This window comes from Bufo gargarizans, chromosome 5 (assembly GCF_014858855.1).
Source record: "Bufo gargarizans isolate SCDJY-AF-19 chromosome 5, ASM1485885v1, whole genome shotgun sequence".
In the NCBI taxonomy this organism is placed as follows: Eukaryota; Metazoa; Chordata; class Amphibia; order Anura; family Bufonidae; genus Bufo; species Bufo gargarizans.
The window spans coordinates 52,709,578-52,729,101 of record NC_058084.1 but is presented as its reverse complement, the minus strand read 5'-3'; the positions used below and the strand labels follow the sequence as shown (position 1 = coordinate 52,729,101).

Below are 19,524 nucleotides of genomic sequence, written 5' to 3'. Positions count from 1 at the left end.
CATTAAAAAAAAATATATATATATACTATATTTAAATACAAATTACATAGATAAAAAAAAAAGAAGGCATCGCCGAAAAGCGCATTGGGGTACGTGGCTCTCCTGAGGTGGCTATCCTGTGATATTATTGTGACTTTATGTATGAGGTTTAAACACTAAGGCTGGGTTCAGACCTGAGCGTTCGGGATGTCGCGCTCTGTATGCGCGATTGTACCGGCGTTTGCAATCGCGCATACAGAGACAAGCGAACGCCCATTGTCGCGCGTTCCCGAAAGTCTATGTACGGGAACGCGCGACAAGACGCCCCAAAGAAGCTCATGTACTTCTTGGGGCGTCGGGCGTTTTACAGCGCCATCGTACGCGCTGTAAAACGCCCAGGTGAGAACCATTCCCATAGGGAAGCATTGGTTTCTCCTTGTTGAGCGTTGTGTGAACCCAGCCTGAGTGGGTATTTGCACACACACTCAGTGCTATTTTTTAGTCCAGGCTCGTTAGGTGTGTGTTCCCCAGAATATTTATTTGGAAGATTTAGGTAGTCCCATGTAGGTTACTGGCGTATTGCTATTTGATGTGGAGACACCGCTATATTAGATAACATGCACTTTAGTATTGCTGGGTGTCACACATATATATAGACCTGTATATGCATATACATTTACCACTGGCATATATACATTTATAAATTGGGCCAGCCTATATGACTTTTTGTTTTTTCCTCTATACGTATAGTCTGTGAATACCTCCTCAGGTGTAGTCCACTATTTTTATCTGATGTATCATGTTCTCTTTTTCATCTATGTCATTTGTATTTAAATAAAGTATACATATATATTATTTTTTTGGGGATGTAAGACCTGTTTAGTCTCAGTTCATTTTGGTATAGAACTATTGGGAGAAGCCTACTCTGTAATATACCTCAGAACTGTGCCTATTGTTGCTGTTTGAACTACTACTCCCATTATCTGCTTAGTATAGTGAGACTTTATTTATTGCAACAAATGGGCCTGGTCATTGACTCCATCTGCCCTCCTGCCTTGCACCCATCTGCAGCCATCATGGGGCATCTGTTCAGGGGCTGTCTGCATGATAGTAGAAGATATAGCAACTTCAGGATGACAACTCAAGGATGTGTATTTATGAGGGAGTTTTAATTTATGGGGCAATGCTCTTTAATTGGCAAGAGTTAAAGGGGTTGTGCCATGAAACATATTCTCCATTTTTCAAACCAGCCCCTGGATCTGAATACTTTTGTAATTGCATGTAATTAAAAATTTAGTACAGCCACTAAGCTATTAAATATAATGTATCTCTATAGCGCCACCTAGGGTTGTTTCGGGTATTGAATTTTCGATACCCGATCGATACTTTTGCCTGGTATCGATACCAGGACTTGCCTTTTTTTGATACAAGGCTTCGCTATTGCGCAGTCTACTATCAGAGAACAATGAGCACGCTGCTGTCAGCGCGCTCCATTTTCTCCTCAGCAGCACAGGGGAGAAGTAAGCAGTCTCTCCCTCCCCCCTGTGCCACTGCCACCGATGAGAAGAGAGGGGTGGGCACACTGCGCCACCAATGACAGTAAATGTTTAAAGAGGACCTTTCATCTGGCAAAAAATCGGAACTAAGTATCATTATATGTACAGCGGCACCCAGGGATCTCACTGCACTTACTATTATCCCTGGGCGCCGCTCCGTTCTCCCGCTTTGCCCTCCGGTATCTTTGGGGACTTGGTTATACTGGGTGGAGACTGCCCTTGTTCTCCTGGGCGTCTCCTTTTCCTAGGCTGTAGCGCTGGCCAATCGCAGCGCAGAGCTCACAGCCTGGGAGAAAAAAAACCTCCCAGGCTGTAAGCTCTGCGCTGCGATTGGCCAGCGCTACAGTCTGGGAGAGGAGACGCCCAGCAGAACAAGGGCAGTCTCCGCCTACTATAACCAAGTCCAATAAGTCTCCGCCTACTATAACCAAGTCCCCGAACATACCGGAGGACATAACAGGAGAACGGAGCGGCGCCCAGGGATAATAGTAAGTCCAGTGAGATCCCTGGGCGCCGCTGGACATATAATGATACTTAGTTCAGAATATTTTGCCAGATGAAAGGTCCTCTTTAATACAAATCCCAGAGGCGGGAGCTGCGATTAGCGGCAGTTAACCCCTCAGGTGCTGCACCCACCTCCTGTATTAAATGTCAATTATATTATCATTGGTGGCGCCCTCCCTCCCTCCTTCCCAGTATTAAAATTATTGGTGATGCAGTGCGCCCCCCCCCCCCAACCCCCCCAGTATTAAAATCATTGGTGGTAGTGGCCACAGGGTCCCCTCCCCTCCTCTTCATTGGTGGTGCAGTGGCAGCTTCTGATCAGAGCCCCAGCAGTGTAATCCCGGGGCTCCGATCGGTTACCATGGCAGCCAGGACGCTACTGAAGCCCTGGCTGCCATGGTAACATCCCTGCTGCTGTGTGTACTATGCACAGGGCAGCAGGGAGAGTGTGAGATCCTATTCACCATAATAGAGCTCTATCAGGGTGAATAGACAAGGGATTAAAAGATCCCAGGTTCTGGCCCCTAAGGGGAAAAATAGTTATTAAATAAAAAGTAAAAAAAAAAAACATTAAAATATTAAGTATAAATCACCTCCTTTCCCAATTTTACATATAAAATATATAAACAATAAATAAACATATTACATATCGCCACGTCTGAAAAGTCCAAACTATTAAAATATTTAAAAAATGTCCTATGCTGTGAGTGCCGTAACAGAAAATAAATTAATAAAAACTGCGTGATTCGCCATTTTTTTTAGTCACCTTGTCCCCCCGAAAAATAGGATCGCTCTGTTCTATTATGGGCCGGACGTTCCATAGAATGCGGAATGCACGCGGCTTTTTTTGTTGTTTTTTTTTTTCCGCATGGTATCGAGTATCGCAATACTTTTTTATGGTATTGAAACCGAATCAAAATTTTGGTATTGAAACAACCCTAGCGCCACCTGCTGTTTTTTCTTTTGCTTAATTCTCCGTCCACCTCACTGAGGTGGTCGTACGCGCTCCATTTAAATCTTCAACTGCCACCAGCTGTATCTACTGTTGCTGTGGCAGTTACAGGGAGAGAGCTGCAGCACCAGGACACGCCCCCCTTAGCTGCCAGAATGAAACAAATTTAGCAGTAGCATTTTAGCAATGAATGTGGAGATCTCTGGACCCATGTGAGGTACAGGGCTGGTTCTAGCTTTGTTAGATAGAGATTGTCATGTCCTATATGATGTTGGATGTAAAAATGTTTACATCAATCATGGCATAACCCCTTTAATCTACTGCAGTTGTGAGACTACAACCCCCAGTAGAAACGAAATCCATGATACCAGCAGGAGAAAAACATCTTTGAAATGTTATTTTCTCACCCGATTTATGTGCACATGATGTAACGGAGATTGCAGAGATTTCAGTCATTACCACTGAGAGTGATGTGTTATTACGTGAGTCTTCCGTTCTCGAGCCCATCCCCCACTGTGATTGTCAAGCCATAAGCATCAATGAAATAAATTGCTGCATTTTCTGAATCGCAGGAAGGGGGGGGGGGGGGGGGCATATACATGTTCTTGTTTTTTAGTGATTATCTTTTGTGCTGGAGCGCGTTCTACGCCTGTCATTGTATCTTGCAGGTTCTAGTCTTTATCTTTGTCTTTTAAAGGCGTTATCCAACCCCTATAATGCACCCCAAAATGCCCGGGCGCCTCACATAGGTTATACTTACCCATGTCGGTTCTGATGCCTGCACTGCCGCCGCTACATCTCCCCATTGCGTAGATCGAAAAATACGGGCGACGGGGAAAAGGGGAAGCAGCCAATAGCAGGCCGCGACGGGCATCAGAAGGGACAGGGGTGCCAGGGAGAAAGGTAAGTATAACCTGTGTGAGGGGCCCAGGAATTTTGGGGGGCATTATAGGAGTTGGATAACCCTTTTAAATCGCCACCCTGAACCCCACAGATCAAAAACATGACCCTTCAATCCTTGTAAAATAAAAAGTCCTGCAACTTTCTTATACACTTTGTATATATCGGTTCCTCACCTGAGTTGCTTGCTTTCAATGAGTGGGAACATCCTGACCTATTCCTGCTCCCACAGCAGATGGATTCTCTGCAGTGTATCCTGTCCGCATAGTTTCTACAAGGTCCCAGAATTTTTAATGGGTTTAGCTTGACTCCGTGTGTTCCCGTATTTTGGTGTAAATAATGTTTCCATTCACTTATAGCAAGCAGATCTTGTGGGGAACTGTACCATTATGTTTCATTGTATAGAGATTGAGTTTCATTTAGATAAAACCTGAAAAAAAAACTTTAAAGTTGTGCTGTGAAAAAGCCCGGAGAATATACCAATACATCGCCCATTCACCCTCCTGTTTCCTATACATTGGGCCTCCACAGCAAAAGTGCACTGCGTGATATACGTTTTTATTACAGTTAGAGAAATGGCCAATGCATTCCAGTGTACGTCATAGGTATATATTGGGGGAATATACCCGATGCACCAGATCTGAAACGCGTAAATACTCTGCTGTTCGGTTTTAAGACTCTTCAATAAAGATCTCCATTTTATTGGATGCTGAATTTCTATCTTGTTTCTCTTTCTAACAAAGCTAGAACCAGCCCTGTACCTCACATGGATGCAGAGATCTCCACATTCATTGCTCTGCTAGATTTATATCAAGCTGGCAGCTCAGGGGCGTGTCTTTTTGCTGCAGCTCTGGGGGCGTGTCTCAGCTCTCCCTATCACAGCTCAGGGGGCGTGTCTCAGCGCTCCCTATCACAGCTTAGGAGGCGTGTCTCAGCTCTCCCTATCACAGCTCAGGGGGCGTGTCTCAGCTCTCCCTATCACAGCTCTGGGGGCGTGTCTCGGCTCTCCCTATCACAGCTCAGGGGGCGTGTCTCAGCTTTCCCTATCACAGCTCAGGGGGCGTGTCTCAGCTCTCCCTATTACAGCTCTGGGGGCGTGTCTCGGCTCTCCCTATCACAGCTCAGGGGGCGTGTCTCAGCTCTCCCTATCACAGCTCAGGAGGCAGGTGAAGGAAGAAACTGAGCATGTGTAGCCATCTCAGTGAGCAGGTCAAAGAAATCAGAAAAAACAAACAGCAGGTGGCGCTATACAGATACATTTTACTGAATAACTCAGTGGCTATACAAATTTTTTTATTACATGCAATTACAAAAGTATCCAGATCCAGGTGCTGGTTTGAAAACTGTAAAATATTTTTCATGGGACAACACCTTTAAGTTTCAGCCTATCTGCAGAGTATCTTGCTTTCAGCTTTACACTTAAAGGGGTTGTCCGAGTAATTTTTTTGTTCTTTCTATGTTCCTAACTAAGCAAATGTAACAGCTTTCGGTGGCTGGTTTCTCAGATTTCACTGAGGGTCACATGACCTGTGATGTCAGCTTCTCTCCCTGCTCTGATAATGTTCTATACAAGCCTGTAAACGAGATGTCACTGTGCTGGCCACGCCCCCCTCCACTGCCGTCTGCTCTCTCTCTTAAGATTCTTAACCCCTTCAGCTGCACAGACTGCAGGCAGGCAGTGACAATTCTGGGCAGTGACAATTCTGGGCATAGGATCTGACAGACTAGAGAGAGCATTGCACAAGAAGGTAGGGGGAAGATCCTGTGTGTATTAGCAGTGTCATTATACAGCTGGAACTTGTAGTTCTACACTTACAAGTTGCTGTTTTCTCCCAGCACTCAGGGTATCTCTTGTATCCACTCCCTTAGCAGTGTCATTATACAGCTGGGACTTGTAGTCCTACACATACAACATGCTGCAGAGTCTCCCAGCAGGCAGACATGTCACCCAGGGCAACTCTTGGATTCACCCCCTTTGCAGAGCAGGGGGAGGGGCAGAGATTGTTTTTATTGCATGTAAACAAAGGGCCAGAAGAGAACCAGGGAAATGAGGAAATAGATATATTTTTGCCTGAAACTTGCTTAGCTTAGTTATATATTGCTGCCCATCAGATTTTCAGTGCTATATTTTTTTTTTCATAACTCAGACAACCCCTTTAACCTGTCTGGTTTTTGCTCCTACGGCTCACTAGTAGCCCTTGTCTCTGAACGCCTGACAGCTCATAAACACTCATTATAGCTAAGTTCTTTTCAATCTGATAACTAGATGGCGTAAATGAGTGTTTATGAGCTTAACATAACCCTGTAGAACAAAACCTGTAGGAAATTTGTGATAAAGGACAATTGAAAAAAAAAAAGATTTTTTAGCCCAAAATGAGTAAAATGGAATCATAAAAAAATGTTCCCTAGGGTGTTTGTAGTCTTAAATGTACACAGAGCCTTAAGCCTCATTCAGACGTCCGTGTCCATGCTCAAATCCGTGAAGATGTCCTTGAAGGATCCGTGTTTGGTCCTGTGTTTTGATGTCCGTGTGTCATCCCTGTTTCACTGACTGCACAGCTGAAAAATAATTTTCAAAGCATCTCTTCCTGATGATCCGTTATTTTCACTGTCCCATAGACTATAATGGGTGTGATGGATCTGTGAACACGGACAAAATAAAGTGTGCATCCGTGCTAAAATGAATGGGTACGTGTGCAGCCAGTGGAGAACACGTACAGTGCACAGACGTGGAACATTGACGTGTGAATTAGGCTACATGCACACTCCGTGCCCATGCTGCAGAGCGCAATGCACGGGCACAGACCGTGGGGCAGCCACATGTGGATCGCGGACCCATTCACTTGAAAGGGGTCCGTGATCCGCATCCGACCACCGCAAAAAAGTAGTGCATGCGCTACTTTTTTGCGGTGCGGAGGCACGGCCAGAAACACCACCGAAGCACTCCGTTCCGCATCTCCGTGATTGCGGACCCATTCAAGTGAATGGGTCCGCGATCCGTGATGCAGAATGCACACGGCCGGTGCCCGTGTATTGCGGACCCGCTGTATGCGGGCCGCAATACGGCCAAGGGGGGCACACGTAGCCTTAGGCTTTAGGAAATGAAGAGGCTTTTCACTGAACCTAACCTTTAATATCCTGTGATGATACAACCCAGGGCCTTGTTCACACATCAGGATGCGCTTGATTTTCTGCCGTGTGCTTTTTTGAATTATTTTGTTCGTTGCTTTTACATTTGTGTTGAATTTTATGCAATTTTCATCCAAATTTCCAAGTAAAAGTCCATAAACAGCTTTTTATTCAGCTTTTCAAAACAAATCTATCACTAGGGTACGCCATAAATGTCAGATAGCTGTGGGTCCCACCTCTGGAACAGCGCATGCGCAGTGTGCTGTCCTTCACTTCGGGGGCCCCTTTCTAGAGATAGGCGCAAGTCCTAGAGGTGAGACCTCACCTATCTGACATTTATGGCATAGATTATGATTTGCCATAAATATTGAGATGGAACAACCCCTTTAATGGCAATGTGCCTTTTTTGCATTGAAATAAATTTGAATGAGCTGCAATACCAAACACAACCCATTGTCAAGAGTGGCGCTGTTTCTTTTTTGTCATGTTGAAACTCGTGTAGCCCATTTAGAGTGGTTCACGGATAGGATTTTATTGGCGTTTTTGTGCACTTTTTGGTGCATTATTTTCTCAGTTAAAAACGTCAGCTCCAGATGTTAGCTGAAAGTCTATGAGAAATGCAAAAATGAAACGCAGGACGCAAAAGTGTCCTAGGAAGAGACGTAAGCGCTAACAGAGCGCCGCAGCCTCTTTGTACAGCTGACCAGCGGGGGTCCTGGGAGTTGGACTCCGCCGATCTCATACAGATGATCTATTCTGACCATAGGTCATCAGTTTGTAAATCCCAGAGAACCCCTTTAGCGAACTTTTTTGAAAAGTGCATGAAAAACCGCCTTGTGTGAAACAGCCCTAACAATGCCTCAGCCCAGAACATATAATATACCACGTCCTGCCTCCCACGGACCTGACGGATCCCGCACACAGGAGCGTATGCCACTAATGTCTTCTGTCAGGATGAGAACTTTATTATAAATGGAGCGAGATTAAGTGTATTTAATCACGTGCGTAACTCCCGTCCCCAGAGGAGCTGTCGCGCGGCCGTCTAGCGTCTCTCGTACTTCTAAATGAGGAAATATTCAATTACGCCCGTTACAATTTTAATGAAGGAACCAGAATCGATCAAACCATGAGCTGTCACTAACCCATATCGTGAAACGTGAGAACACGAGCGGCTGACATATCGCAGAGTGAGAGTCATTTCTATATCACATCTCGTAAGGATCATCATTAGAGACTATGGCCTCCTGCACACTACGGAGTGCTTCATCCTGTACTTCCGTTACGCAAAAAGATAGAACATGTCCTATCTTTTTGCGGAACGGCCGGATCGCGGAACCATTAAAGTGAATGGGTCCGCGATCCGCTGCGGCTGCCCCGCGGTCAGAGTTTGTGCATTGCGGCCCATTTTTGCATAGCGCAGCACGGCCAAGGGGCGCACGCCTTTGTGTGCAGGAGGCACCTAGCAACCAATCAGATTCTACCTTTTATTTTCCAAAATACACCTGTGCAATAAACACAGGGGTAAAACCAGTATAAAAACGCAAACACTGGTAACAACACCGCAAAAATGGGAGTCATAATGGCTGCCATTTTCACTTTCACCCAACTTTTTCTTGCAAGATGGACGTATGAAACAATGAAATTGAATTTGAGGTTTGACCTTTCTGTTTTGATGATTGTACCCATTATGATTCTCTAATTACCTTCAGGCCTGGAAAAAACACCGGGGTAAACTTATGAAAATTGTCGAAAAGCAAAACGGCCTCTGTTGCCCATAGCAACCAAGTCACAGCTTTCATTTTCCCAGAACATTTGGAAAAAAGTTCAAGTTAATCTCAGGTTTTTTTTTGCCGTTTTGATAAATGAGACCCGTAGTGGAAGAAAGAGGTTCTGGATAGAAGTTTCTAAATTGAACTTTTTTGTTGTGTTTTTTTGCAGAAGTCGGAGGCAAGAAGTTGAAAAGCACGATCCAGAGGAGCACGGAGACGGGCCTGGCGGTGGAGATGAGAAACTGGATGACCAGACAAGCAAGCCGAGAGTCTAATGATGGAAGTATGAACAGCTACAGCTCGGAGGGGAAGTAAGTGTCTGTAGGGTCCGAGAGCCCAGAAATAACCCATGTGTAGACCCATTACAGCGCATGCACACCATGATACGGACCCATTCACTTCAATGGGGCCGCAAAAGATGCGGACAGCACTCCGTGTGCTGTCCATCCGTTGCTCCGTTCCGTGGCCCCGCAAAAAAAAAAAAAACATGTCCTATTCTTGCGGACAAGAATAGGCATTTCTACAATCAGCCGCCCGTTCTGTAAATTGCGGAAAACACATGGGCGGCTTCCGTTTTTTGCGGATCCGTGGTTTGCGGACCGCAAAAAACTGAAAGGTCGTGTGCATGAGGCCTAAGGGCTCATGCCCACTAACGTAAGTGCTCCATGCAATGCACGGGCATCGGCCGTGGGGCAGCCGCATGCGGATCGCGGACTCATTAACTTGAATGGGGTCCGCGAACCGCATTCGATGGTCCGTACATCAAAAAAGTGCGGAGGCACGGCCAGAAACACGACAAAAGCACTCCGTAGTGCTATCGTGGGGTTCCGATCCGTGCTTCCGCACCGCATCTCTGGATTTGCGGACCCATTCAAGTAAATGGGTCTGCATCCGTGATGCGGGGTGCACACGGCCGGTGCCCCGTGTATTGCGGACCTGCCGTATGCGGGCCAACAGCCGTGTGCATGAGCCCTAACTCAAAAACAGCATAGCCCGCCGTGCTCCGCTATTTCCATAGTCGGCTGGTGGTCAGGACTTTTTCTCATCTGGACTTAGTAATTGCGAGATGAAACTACCCCTTTAAGATAAAGTCACGGAACTGACCAATGACAATTTCAGCACTGCTACATTTGATCCTCTCGGCTCTGCTGCACCTGTAAGGTAACATTTTTAACGAGGATCTTTGTCTTTTCCACAGCCTAATATTTCCTGGAGTCCGGTTGGGGTCTGACAGTCAATTCAGTGACTTCCTCGATGGGCTCGGTCCTGCACAATTAGTTGGACGCCAGACCTTAGCTACTCCGTCTATGGGTACGTTATTTCGATTTTTCCAGGATTTAGGAAACCCATCGTCTGTGTTCACATTTACATCGTAGTCTTCAGCGAAGCTTTCTTTGTTCTTACGGTACGACCACACGGCAGGGTTTCGATGCGGCACCATTTTCTGCCTATATGGCCACGCAGCACCTTCAATACTGTTTAATTAGAACCTACTGCGGCCCGTACGAACGCAGCGGGGCCACATTAGAGCCACAATACGGTCACGTCGTGTGGTCGTCCCCTTAACTATGGTTGATACAGTAGAAGGGTGTTATGAATACGTACATGGGCTGATGCTATGGACCAATGTTGCACCTCTGCGTGCCTCCGATTTTATATGTGGAGGTACTTCCTTACACATGTGCCTCCTCTCTACCACTAACTTATTCCACACCTTTCCTAAAATGAACAACTCTGGGGTCAGAATAACCTCTCAGTGGTGAAGTTTGGTGAATTCAGTAAAATAATTAAAGGGGTCGTCTCGTGAAGACAACCCCTGTCCATATTCTCTATTACAGCTCAGCCCCCCCCCCCCTCCCAAGCATGAGAGCCCTATGTACAAGTGGCCCTTGTTCCAACAGACACAGACGGCCATTCATCTGAAATGCCTGCCTGGCTATGGTTTCCCGCAGCCGTATCAGCTGACCGCCGCATTCTGTAAGGTGTGACAATACCTTTGAAAGAGTGGTCCAGCTTTTTAACGCTTTTTGGTTCACACCTCCCCCCTCCGAACCTGTGGAGGGAGGCCTACTTACCTGCTCCTGGATGCTCCGTTCCACCTCCTTTGGTCCACCACTGCATCTGCTGAGCTCTGATCCCTGTTTGCAAACCTCCAGAATGGACGGTGATCATGTGTACAACTGCACGTGATGTGTCCAGGAACGTGCCTCTTGGGGGGGACGGGACACAACACTGCTGCAGCCAGTCATTGGCTGCAGCGGCACATGTGACCCCTGTCCATTCTGGAGGGTTACAAGGGGGGGAAAGAGCGCTGTGAAAGCAGAGGTGGACTGAAGGAGCTGAGCGTCAGGGAGAAAGTGCTTCCCTCCTGAACAAAAAAAGCGTAAAAAATCTGGACAGCCCCTCTAAGGTGCACGGATGAGGACCTGTAAACAAGGTTGGTCATTCGTGTCTCTCTCATCTTTCTTGCAGGTGATATCCAGGTTGGAATGATGGACAAGAAAGGAAAATTAGAAGTGGAGATTATAAGAGCTCGGGGTCTCGTCGTAAAACCAGGATCAAAGACACTGCCAGGTGATGCCGGCTTTTCCTGAAGGATCCAGTGACCAACATCACCTCCATGTCATTTATACTTACATTTGTTTATTACATCATCTAACATCTTTGTTACTTCTTTAAGTACATTTTGAAAGAAGATTGGGACAGGAAACCCCTGTATGTATATATACTGTGTATGTATATACAGTGTGTGTATATATATATATATATATATATATATATATATATAGACGCCCCATATATGAGGATAAGGGGTTACTCAGTCATGGTGTAGATAAAGCTTAAAAGGGGTTGACCTGTCCTCAGGATAGGTCATCAACATCTGATCGGTGGGTCCGTCACCTAGTACCCCTGCCGTTGAGCTGTTCCGCAGCAGCGCTGTAGCAAAGTAGCTGTCCTGTCCACTACACAATGGACAGCGCTGTGTAGTCCTCTGTCTATTTCTGGCACCAAAGCTACTTTGGAGCAGCTGATCAGAGGGTTGTCGGACCCCCGCCGATCAAATATTGATGGAATCCTGGACAACCCATTTAATCGTCGTATAATGAAATGTTATACTACTTTCTAATATACCTTCCAGATCTCTGCTTGATGCCAGTGAATGGAAGTATTTTTGTTTGCATCCAGTAGATGAACATTTGCTCTTACCCAGTCCTTCATAAACAGCTGAGAGGTTGTCACAATGCATCAGTGTAGGAAAAAGCTATCTGCCTGGTGTCCAGTACAGGAGAGAGACTGTTACTGCTGGAAACATTGTAACTAACAGACTGCAGTTGTGAGAAGGACTTGGTCATGAAGGGTGTCGAGCCCCTGGAGTAAGAATATTTACACTCAGCTGACTAAAACCAGTAAGGCTCAGTTCACATCTGCTTTGGAACCTATGTTGTAGAGCAGAGATCAGCAACCGTCGGCACTCCAGACACTGTGAAACTACAACTCCCAGCATGCAAACATGCTCAGCTGTTCTTATAACTCCTACAAAAGTGAATTGAGCATTCTAGGAGTTGTAGTTTCAGAACATCTGGAGTTCCGGAGGTTGCTGATCCCCGTTGTAGAGCAATTTGCAGTCCCCAATGCACGGGTAACATCCTTGTGGATTCCACAGACGGATCTAGACATATTCAACTTGAATGGGTCCATGATCCATCGCACCACAAAAAATAGGACTCCGTAGTGGTTCCGTGGGGTTCCATGGGGTTCCATGCCTCCGTTCTGCATTGGACCTTCCGGATTGCAGACCTGTGTGCAGGATCCCTTAGGGCGTTATCCTGGTGGTCCCCTGGTTTTCAGCCTTTAACCTCTATAAAGGGATCTGGTCTTTGCTGCAGTGGAGCCACCAAGCCACTACTTTTTGGAGTAGTTCCGGTAGCTGACCCTCGGGCATCAGGGACACCAAGGAGACCGGCAATACCCATAGTCAAGAATGTAGCCGAGATCAAGGCAGGCACACAAGCTGAATGGAACCTGTACTGCGCATGCATCAATCCGCCCAGAAGCTTCATTTTTGTGCAGCACCCGATCAAAGAGTTCAGGGCCAGGCAAGATTACCTTTACAATGCTTGGTCCTGTCACTCACAGCAGAGTGGGCGTGGCTAGCGCATACACTGACTAGAGCTCCGGGTGCAACGGCAAGACCCTAATTGCACCAATGGGGCTAATTAGCATATTACAAAAGAGCTCATATCTCTGCATTGACACCACAGATCTACATGGGACAAATTAGGTTAGATTCAGCTGTGCAGCGCACATCTCTCACGGCAGTTGCATTGATATCAAGATATGTGCGGACAGATTTCCTTGAAGGCTATAAATTTAGTTATGTCATTAGGGGGTATTGCGCCAACTATGTGTATTTCAGAAATAAATTCACAAGTCTAAAAAAGTGACATTTTTCAAGAGGATTTTTGGAATTTTAGGGCTTAAATAAGCAATAACTAGTATAGTATCGTTCTGTAGGTACAGATTAGCAGGACGAAATTTGTAACTAACAGTAATCCAGAAGAAACGTGTGATGGAAGGCGGTAGGACACAGACTTGCGTAGTCCTCCGTGGGCTGCAGACAGGCTCTAGAATGAATTGGTTATTTGTTTTTGGGATAATCTCCACATTTATCCTCGGAGCTCCGCCATATTCTCCATATATTTAGCTAATGAGTTTCTCGCTGTCCTATAATTTGCCTTTTACACCAACTGGAAATGCCAAATTACCATAATGTAATTATTCAGCCTGATTTTTCACATTATTTGTACTGCACAGGCCGGGCCTAACACTCTGTCTGTCTGTCCTCCTTACAGCACCGTATGTAAAGGTGTATCTCTTGGAAAATGGAGTCTGCATAGCCAAAAAGAAAACAAAAGTAGCAAGAAAAACGCTGGAGCCTTTATACCAGCAACTGTTATCTTTTGAAGACTCACCGCAAGGAAAGGTCTTACAGGTAACACAGTTTTTATCCAGGGCAATACTAAAATCAGAGCTTCTCCTCAAGTTAGGGTTGTTGTTTTTTTTATTTCCTATCCTAAAATCTTTTCTTATAGTAATTTATTTCTTTAAAGGGGTTTTCCTGGTTCTAAATATTGATGACCTATCCTCAGAATAGGTCATACATATCTGATCGGTGGGGGTCCGACTCCATGCACCCCTGCTGATCAACTGTTTGAAGAGCAGGTCTGTGACGTCACCGTCCATCAATCTTATTGCCTTTGTGCCGCTCAGTCCCATTGAAATGAATGGGATCAAAGATCCGATCAAGCTGCAATACCAAGCGCTGCCAGTATACAGTGTTTGGCGCTGTGATTGGCCGAGTGCCGCAGCCCCTTTAAATTGCAGGTTGACAGGGTTGCTGGGAGTTGGACCCTGACCAGTCGGATATTGATGACCTATCCGGAGGACAGGTCCTCAGTGTTTAAAGGGGTTGCGCCAAGTTTTCCACAGGATAGGGGATAACTAGCTGATCGATGAGGTCCATTCGCTAGGTTCCATTCCCCTGTTCTGATGGAGCGGCGGGGTGTGCATGTGCACTGCCGCTCCATTCATTCTCTATGGGATTGTCAGAGATAGTTGAGTACACAGCTCGCCAATCTCCGGCGCTCCCATAGAAAATGAATGGAGAGGTAGTGCTAATGCACGACTTGCTGCTCCATCACAACCTGGCAACAGGACCCCCGTCTCTTGGATCGCTGGGGGTCCTAGTTGCTATGTCCTATGTTTTAGTGCTAGGAGCTTTCCTCCACTGCACCACTTGATCGAAGCTCTTATGTCCTCAAAATGGTAATGTTGAGTTGTTAGGAGCAAGGTTGCTATAGACATTAGAGTCTGGACAGAAGAGCAATCAAGGTCAGGGTATATAGGACAGTGTTAAACTAATTCTTTCCATTCACCTGGTTCAATCCCTAAAATTGACATGAAGTCCTCTGATGTATCCTACTCAATGCCCCAGGTCTCCATAGTGCATCCATGATCTTAGGCGCCAGATCGGAAGTCCTGGTGTTATGCATGATTACAACTAACCATTCCAGAACATAAGTGGTCCATCGAGATCTTGCCAAAATATTGGAGATCTGAAAGTGTGACCCATAGTCCACATCCTGTGTTGCTTAGTAGACGGTGGAACCAAATGATGAAAGTTAGGTAGATTTTGTGGCTGATGAACCTCATCTATATCTATTTTTTTTCTTTCTACAGATAATTGTTTGGGGTGATTATGGACGTATGGATCACAAGTCATTTATGGGTGTAGCACAGATACTATTAGATGAACTGGACCTATCCAATATGGTGATTGGATGGTTTAAACTGTTTCCCCCTTCCTCTCTAGTAGACCCAACATTAGCTCCTTTAACCCGAAGAGCATCCCAGTCATCTCTGGAAAGTTCCACAGGACCTTCTTATGCTCGGTCATAGCACCTGTGATAAAACTGTTGTCTCTGCAACCAGCGTTTCAAAAAAGACAAACATCAAAAAACAAAATCACAAGATATCAAAATCTGACAGGTCGCACACCCTGGTAAACACTGCATGCTTAATGTTGTGTCCTCGGAGCCTGTTTCTAGGGATAAGGAGCGATCCTGTGTTCTCAGCGGATGTTGCACACATTGTGCTCTATAGAAGGTTCTCAGGTGGAGTGGAGCTAACCAACAGGTTTGGAGATGGGTGCTCAGTTCTAGTCTAATTTGAAGCCATGGATTACTGACACTAGAAAAAAAAATGCTTCATGCAACGAAAGTCATGGTCAGTGGCATATCACATTGTTGCAAAATTTTCTTTTTGTATTTGCCCCCCCCCCTCCCCCCAAGGACTGGGAACCCACCCAAGAAAAAGTTCTACGTAAGCAGCGAGACGATCGAAGATGATGGCGTAAGACAGTACACCAGTGTTATCCAGGATGATCATTGTGGAAGTTCACATGGGCCCGTAGTCTGAAGAACTTGGTTTATAATAATCTTCCAAGGAATCCATTACAAGATGATTTCTTCAGGGAAGAATTATGTCCGTGGCTATTCCATAATAAAATTAAAAAAAACTAAACTTTTTGTTTAAATTATTTATTTTATTTTTTCAAAAAATTTATTTTGCATGGACACGGATCTAACGGAAAACTGAAATTATTTTCTTTGGGCTGCAACTTGCAAAAAACAAAAACAAAAAAAATAAAAGTGACCGAAATAGATACAGCCATTTTCAACAATTTCTATTCTTTTTAAACAGAGCAAATTTCACTAGTGCATGGTTTTAAAGGGGAGAGAATGCAACAGCGTGAAACAAAGACAAACCACGTTTCTCATTCCTAAAAAAAAAAACGACAGAAAAAAAAAATACCAACAGTCTTTGGTCTGTGTTTTGGCAGACGTATGTTAAAATGGTAAAATAAATAATAAAAAAATTCTTTCTAGCAAATATTGAAAAAAAATTCTCTTTATGTGAAGAAATAAATGTAACATACGATTTATTTAAATGTGAAAGGTACAAGCCTTGTAAAGTTTAACATTATGTGCAAATTGTACATGTCTCTCATGTCTCCCACCGGTCCCTCATTTTTGGCATTGTGTCCTCCAGTTCCATGTATCTCCCAGACCTCTTTTCTGATTCTGTTGTTTAGGGTTTGTTAATGGCGCACACATCGATCCCCCCCCCCCCTCGCCCTTCCCTGCCCATTGTGTGCCATCACTGCTCCTTTTGCCTTTGTTTCAGAAGAAGGTTTTGCAGTCTTTTTAACCCTTCGTTTACCCTACCCTTTGACAAAAAAAATTATAAAAAAAACTTAGTTTGACCTGACAAAAATGGAAGCGTCCAAGCCTCCTGGCTTCCAGTGCATATCAACCTTTCTTTATTTCAAGCATGTTGAAAACTATTTTTGCAACATGGCTTGAGAATACCTAAGGTAATTCAGCATGTATTTGATATAGAAGATATTTGAACTTTTTTGCAATATCTTGTACAGTGCATGGTAACTATTTTTTTCACCATCCAATTGAGTCTTAATGGGAAAACAAAAAATATTACAGTGACGTGGCCATTTTCAAAATAATAAAAAGAAAAAAGAAAACCTCTTTCTTTGTCAGCACCGAGCATTGTTATCTTGAGGGTTAAAACGGAAATTCCTACCATGGAACATTATAGTATCCACTATTTTTAAAGAACGGACGCCTTTTTTGCACTTTGTCAGAGTTCTGTATCATACCAGGTGAAGTTTTTACTTGCGCTTTAATTTTCAGTGCTGCGAAGGTCGAACTTTTCAAACTCTTTGTTACTAAGGACAGTTCAACTCGGTGTCTTGGCCGGAAGCAACTAATCGTCCAGCCGATGGCACTCCTAATGTTTAAGTAATTAACAGAGAGGTTGTTGTAGAAATATATTAATATGAATATATAGAACATTTGTCCACCGGGGCTCTGGCTGCCATATTTGTGGACCCACAATCTTGGGAACACAACTGTTGAGTTCTGTAGGACATCCCTGTTCATTCCCCCTCTTAAAGATGGATACCAAAAATATCTGTTTGGGTGTGTTGAGCGTATTGCAACTTGAAAATTGAAGTTATATATTATGTGTTTCACCGGCTCAGGCCGATGAAATACCATACTGCCTTTTTTCCCCCCTATTTTACCAAATTCTTAGGTAGCCTGTGGCCCTCCAGCAGTTGTGTAACTAGAAGGCCTACAATACCAACCATAGGGTGTCCAGGCATGTAGGAACGTACAGTACGGTTCCACATCTGCTGGAGGGTCCTAGTTTCTTTACCTCTTCCCATAATGAACGATAGAGTGACATAAAATGCACATAGAATATTTTTGTTTTTTTGAACGTGCATATACTGTAAATTGTTTATATGCAGACCTACGGTATACTTACATGTAAGTTTGTGTTTACATACACAAATGTGAATAGGCATATTTATATATGTGTTTATGCATAAGAACGTGTGTATATGAAGATACACATCCGCAAGCACACACGTAGACAGCGATGGCGATGATGATTTGAATGTGACAGCTTGTGGAAGAATATCAGGAATAAATGTTATCCCGTCTCCTCCCCCACCGGTATCATTTGGCAAAAAAGAAAAATCGAAAAATATTGTAGGCCTCATTTTCCAGATCACTTAGTCAGTTCTTGTTGCGCATAGCAACCAATCGGGGTTCAGCATTCATTTCTTAAGCTGCTATGGAAAAATGTAAGCTGAGCTCTGATTGGTTGCTATGGGCAACAAGGCTGGTTCGATAATGGAGGCCATAATGTAACCTCCGGGGGCAACCCGATAACTGCCTTTTAAAACTAGTAGTCGTAGATTGATGAGGTAGATAGCTTATTAAATGTGATATGAATTATGGAGTCAATAACATTAATTTAGATGGCTGTGAACCAGCGAAATCTATATATATATATATATATATATATATATATACAGTACCATCTACAGTATCATCATGTCATAAATAACAACAAAAATTTCTGGTATTGAAAATGCAGTGTAATATGTTGTTTTCTGAAAATAAAAAATCCCAAGATGCATTTTTTTTCTTTCTAATTTTTATAGGGAGAACAAGACCGTATATAAGATTTGTACATAAGTATCATTATGCAGTATTTATTTTAAAGAAAATAAAATTATGTATTTTTTTTTTTTTATTTCACATGTCTGCAGCTGTGCCCATGGTATAGTCATGTATTCGCACTATCCCGGTGACTACTGCAGTCTTGTACATAGTACGTTTTAAAAGCAAGAGGAATTTACAGTTGAGTGATATGGCAGATTAGCCTTGCAAATGAGCACCAACTAATGTAAAGCATATTAATTACGATGGTGGTATTTAACACTTTAAATAAAACATTTTCTTTACACGCTTTTGTTTATGACGTTTTCTTTTCAAGGTTTCAACATCTTGTAGGGCGGTTTGTGAATACGGATTCGAAAAGAAATGACAAGGCTCAAGTTATTGCATATCGCCATGTACTGGAGGGGTTATGACATCAGGTTACCTCACCTAGATACTTCAAATCCAACACTGGGGGATCTAGCTTTGCACCGCCAACACTGGTCATGCAGCTTCCAGGCACTGACCCTGAATGATTATTTGAGGCTTGTATTTATTACTACAGTACTGAGCCCAGTACCCCTGGGTATGTCTCAAGCTAAGGTCAAATGCTGTACTGGAGTGGGAAGGAATGGCAGGCCCCTCTACTAACCTCCCCGCCATTCCATAAAAATTCAGGCCCATAACACTATTTAAAGAAAGGTGCCTCACCAAACTACACTTTGCTGAAACAAACCAGCTTTCCTGGGTTCTTTTAACCTCACCCATCTGAGCATTCAAGGTGAGATAGACATCTCCTCCAGTACTTTACCAGCAGCCATGTTACAGAATCTAATAGAAAACAAAATTGCAGCAAGTCTTTGGTTGAGCAGGTATTTCGTTTGTGTTGAGAAGCACCATGAAACAGACCAGAGGGGGACCTGGCGAGCATCCCCTTTTAAAACACTATGAAACATTGGACTATATACCACATAAGACTCGTGGTAGTCCATTTGCTTAAGATAGAGAAACAATAGAACAGGATGACTAGCTCACTGTTTTTCGGAAGCCCATTCACAGTCCTCTGGCAACGGAAACGAAACCATGGATGGAGTTAGAAACCAGAAAGCTCCATCCACTGTGCTGTGGCCATGCTGGCATTTTCA

At 44.2% G+C, this 19,524-nt stretch overlaps 1 protein-coding gene across 18 annotated transcripts in view; it reads left to right on the top strand.

Annotated features, from left to right (window-relative positions):
* RIMS2 (regulating synaptic membrane exocytosis 2) overlaps positions 1–18,686 on the top strand; it is a 578,844-nt gene extending 560,158 nt beyond the window's left edge. For all 18 annotated transcript variants that reach the window (XM_044295802.1, XM_044295812.1, XM_044295801.1 and 15 more), the window contains 5 exons: positions 8,959–9,100; positions 9,988–10,100; positions 11,262–11,363; positions 13,643–13,782; positions 15,030–18,686. In XM_044295802.1, the coding sequence (XP_044151737.1) occupies positions 8,959–9,100; positions 9,988–10,100; positions 11,262–11,363; positions 13,643–13,782; positions 15,030–15,248 (716 nt within the window). In that variant the 3' untranslated portion in view covers positions 15,249–18,686. The remainder of the gene's footprint in view (positions 1–8,958; positions 9,101–9,987; positions 10,101–11,261; positions 11,364–13,642; positions 13,783–15,029) is intronic.
* Positions 18,687–19,524: the final 838 nt, after the last annotated feature.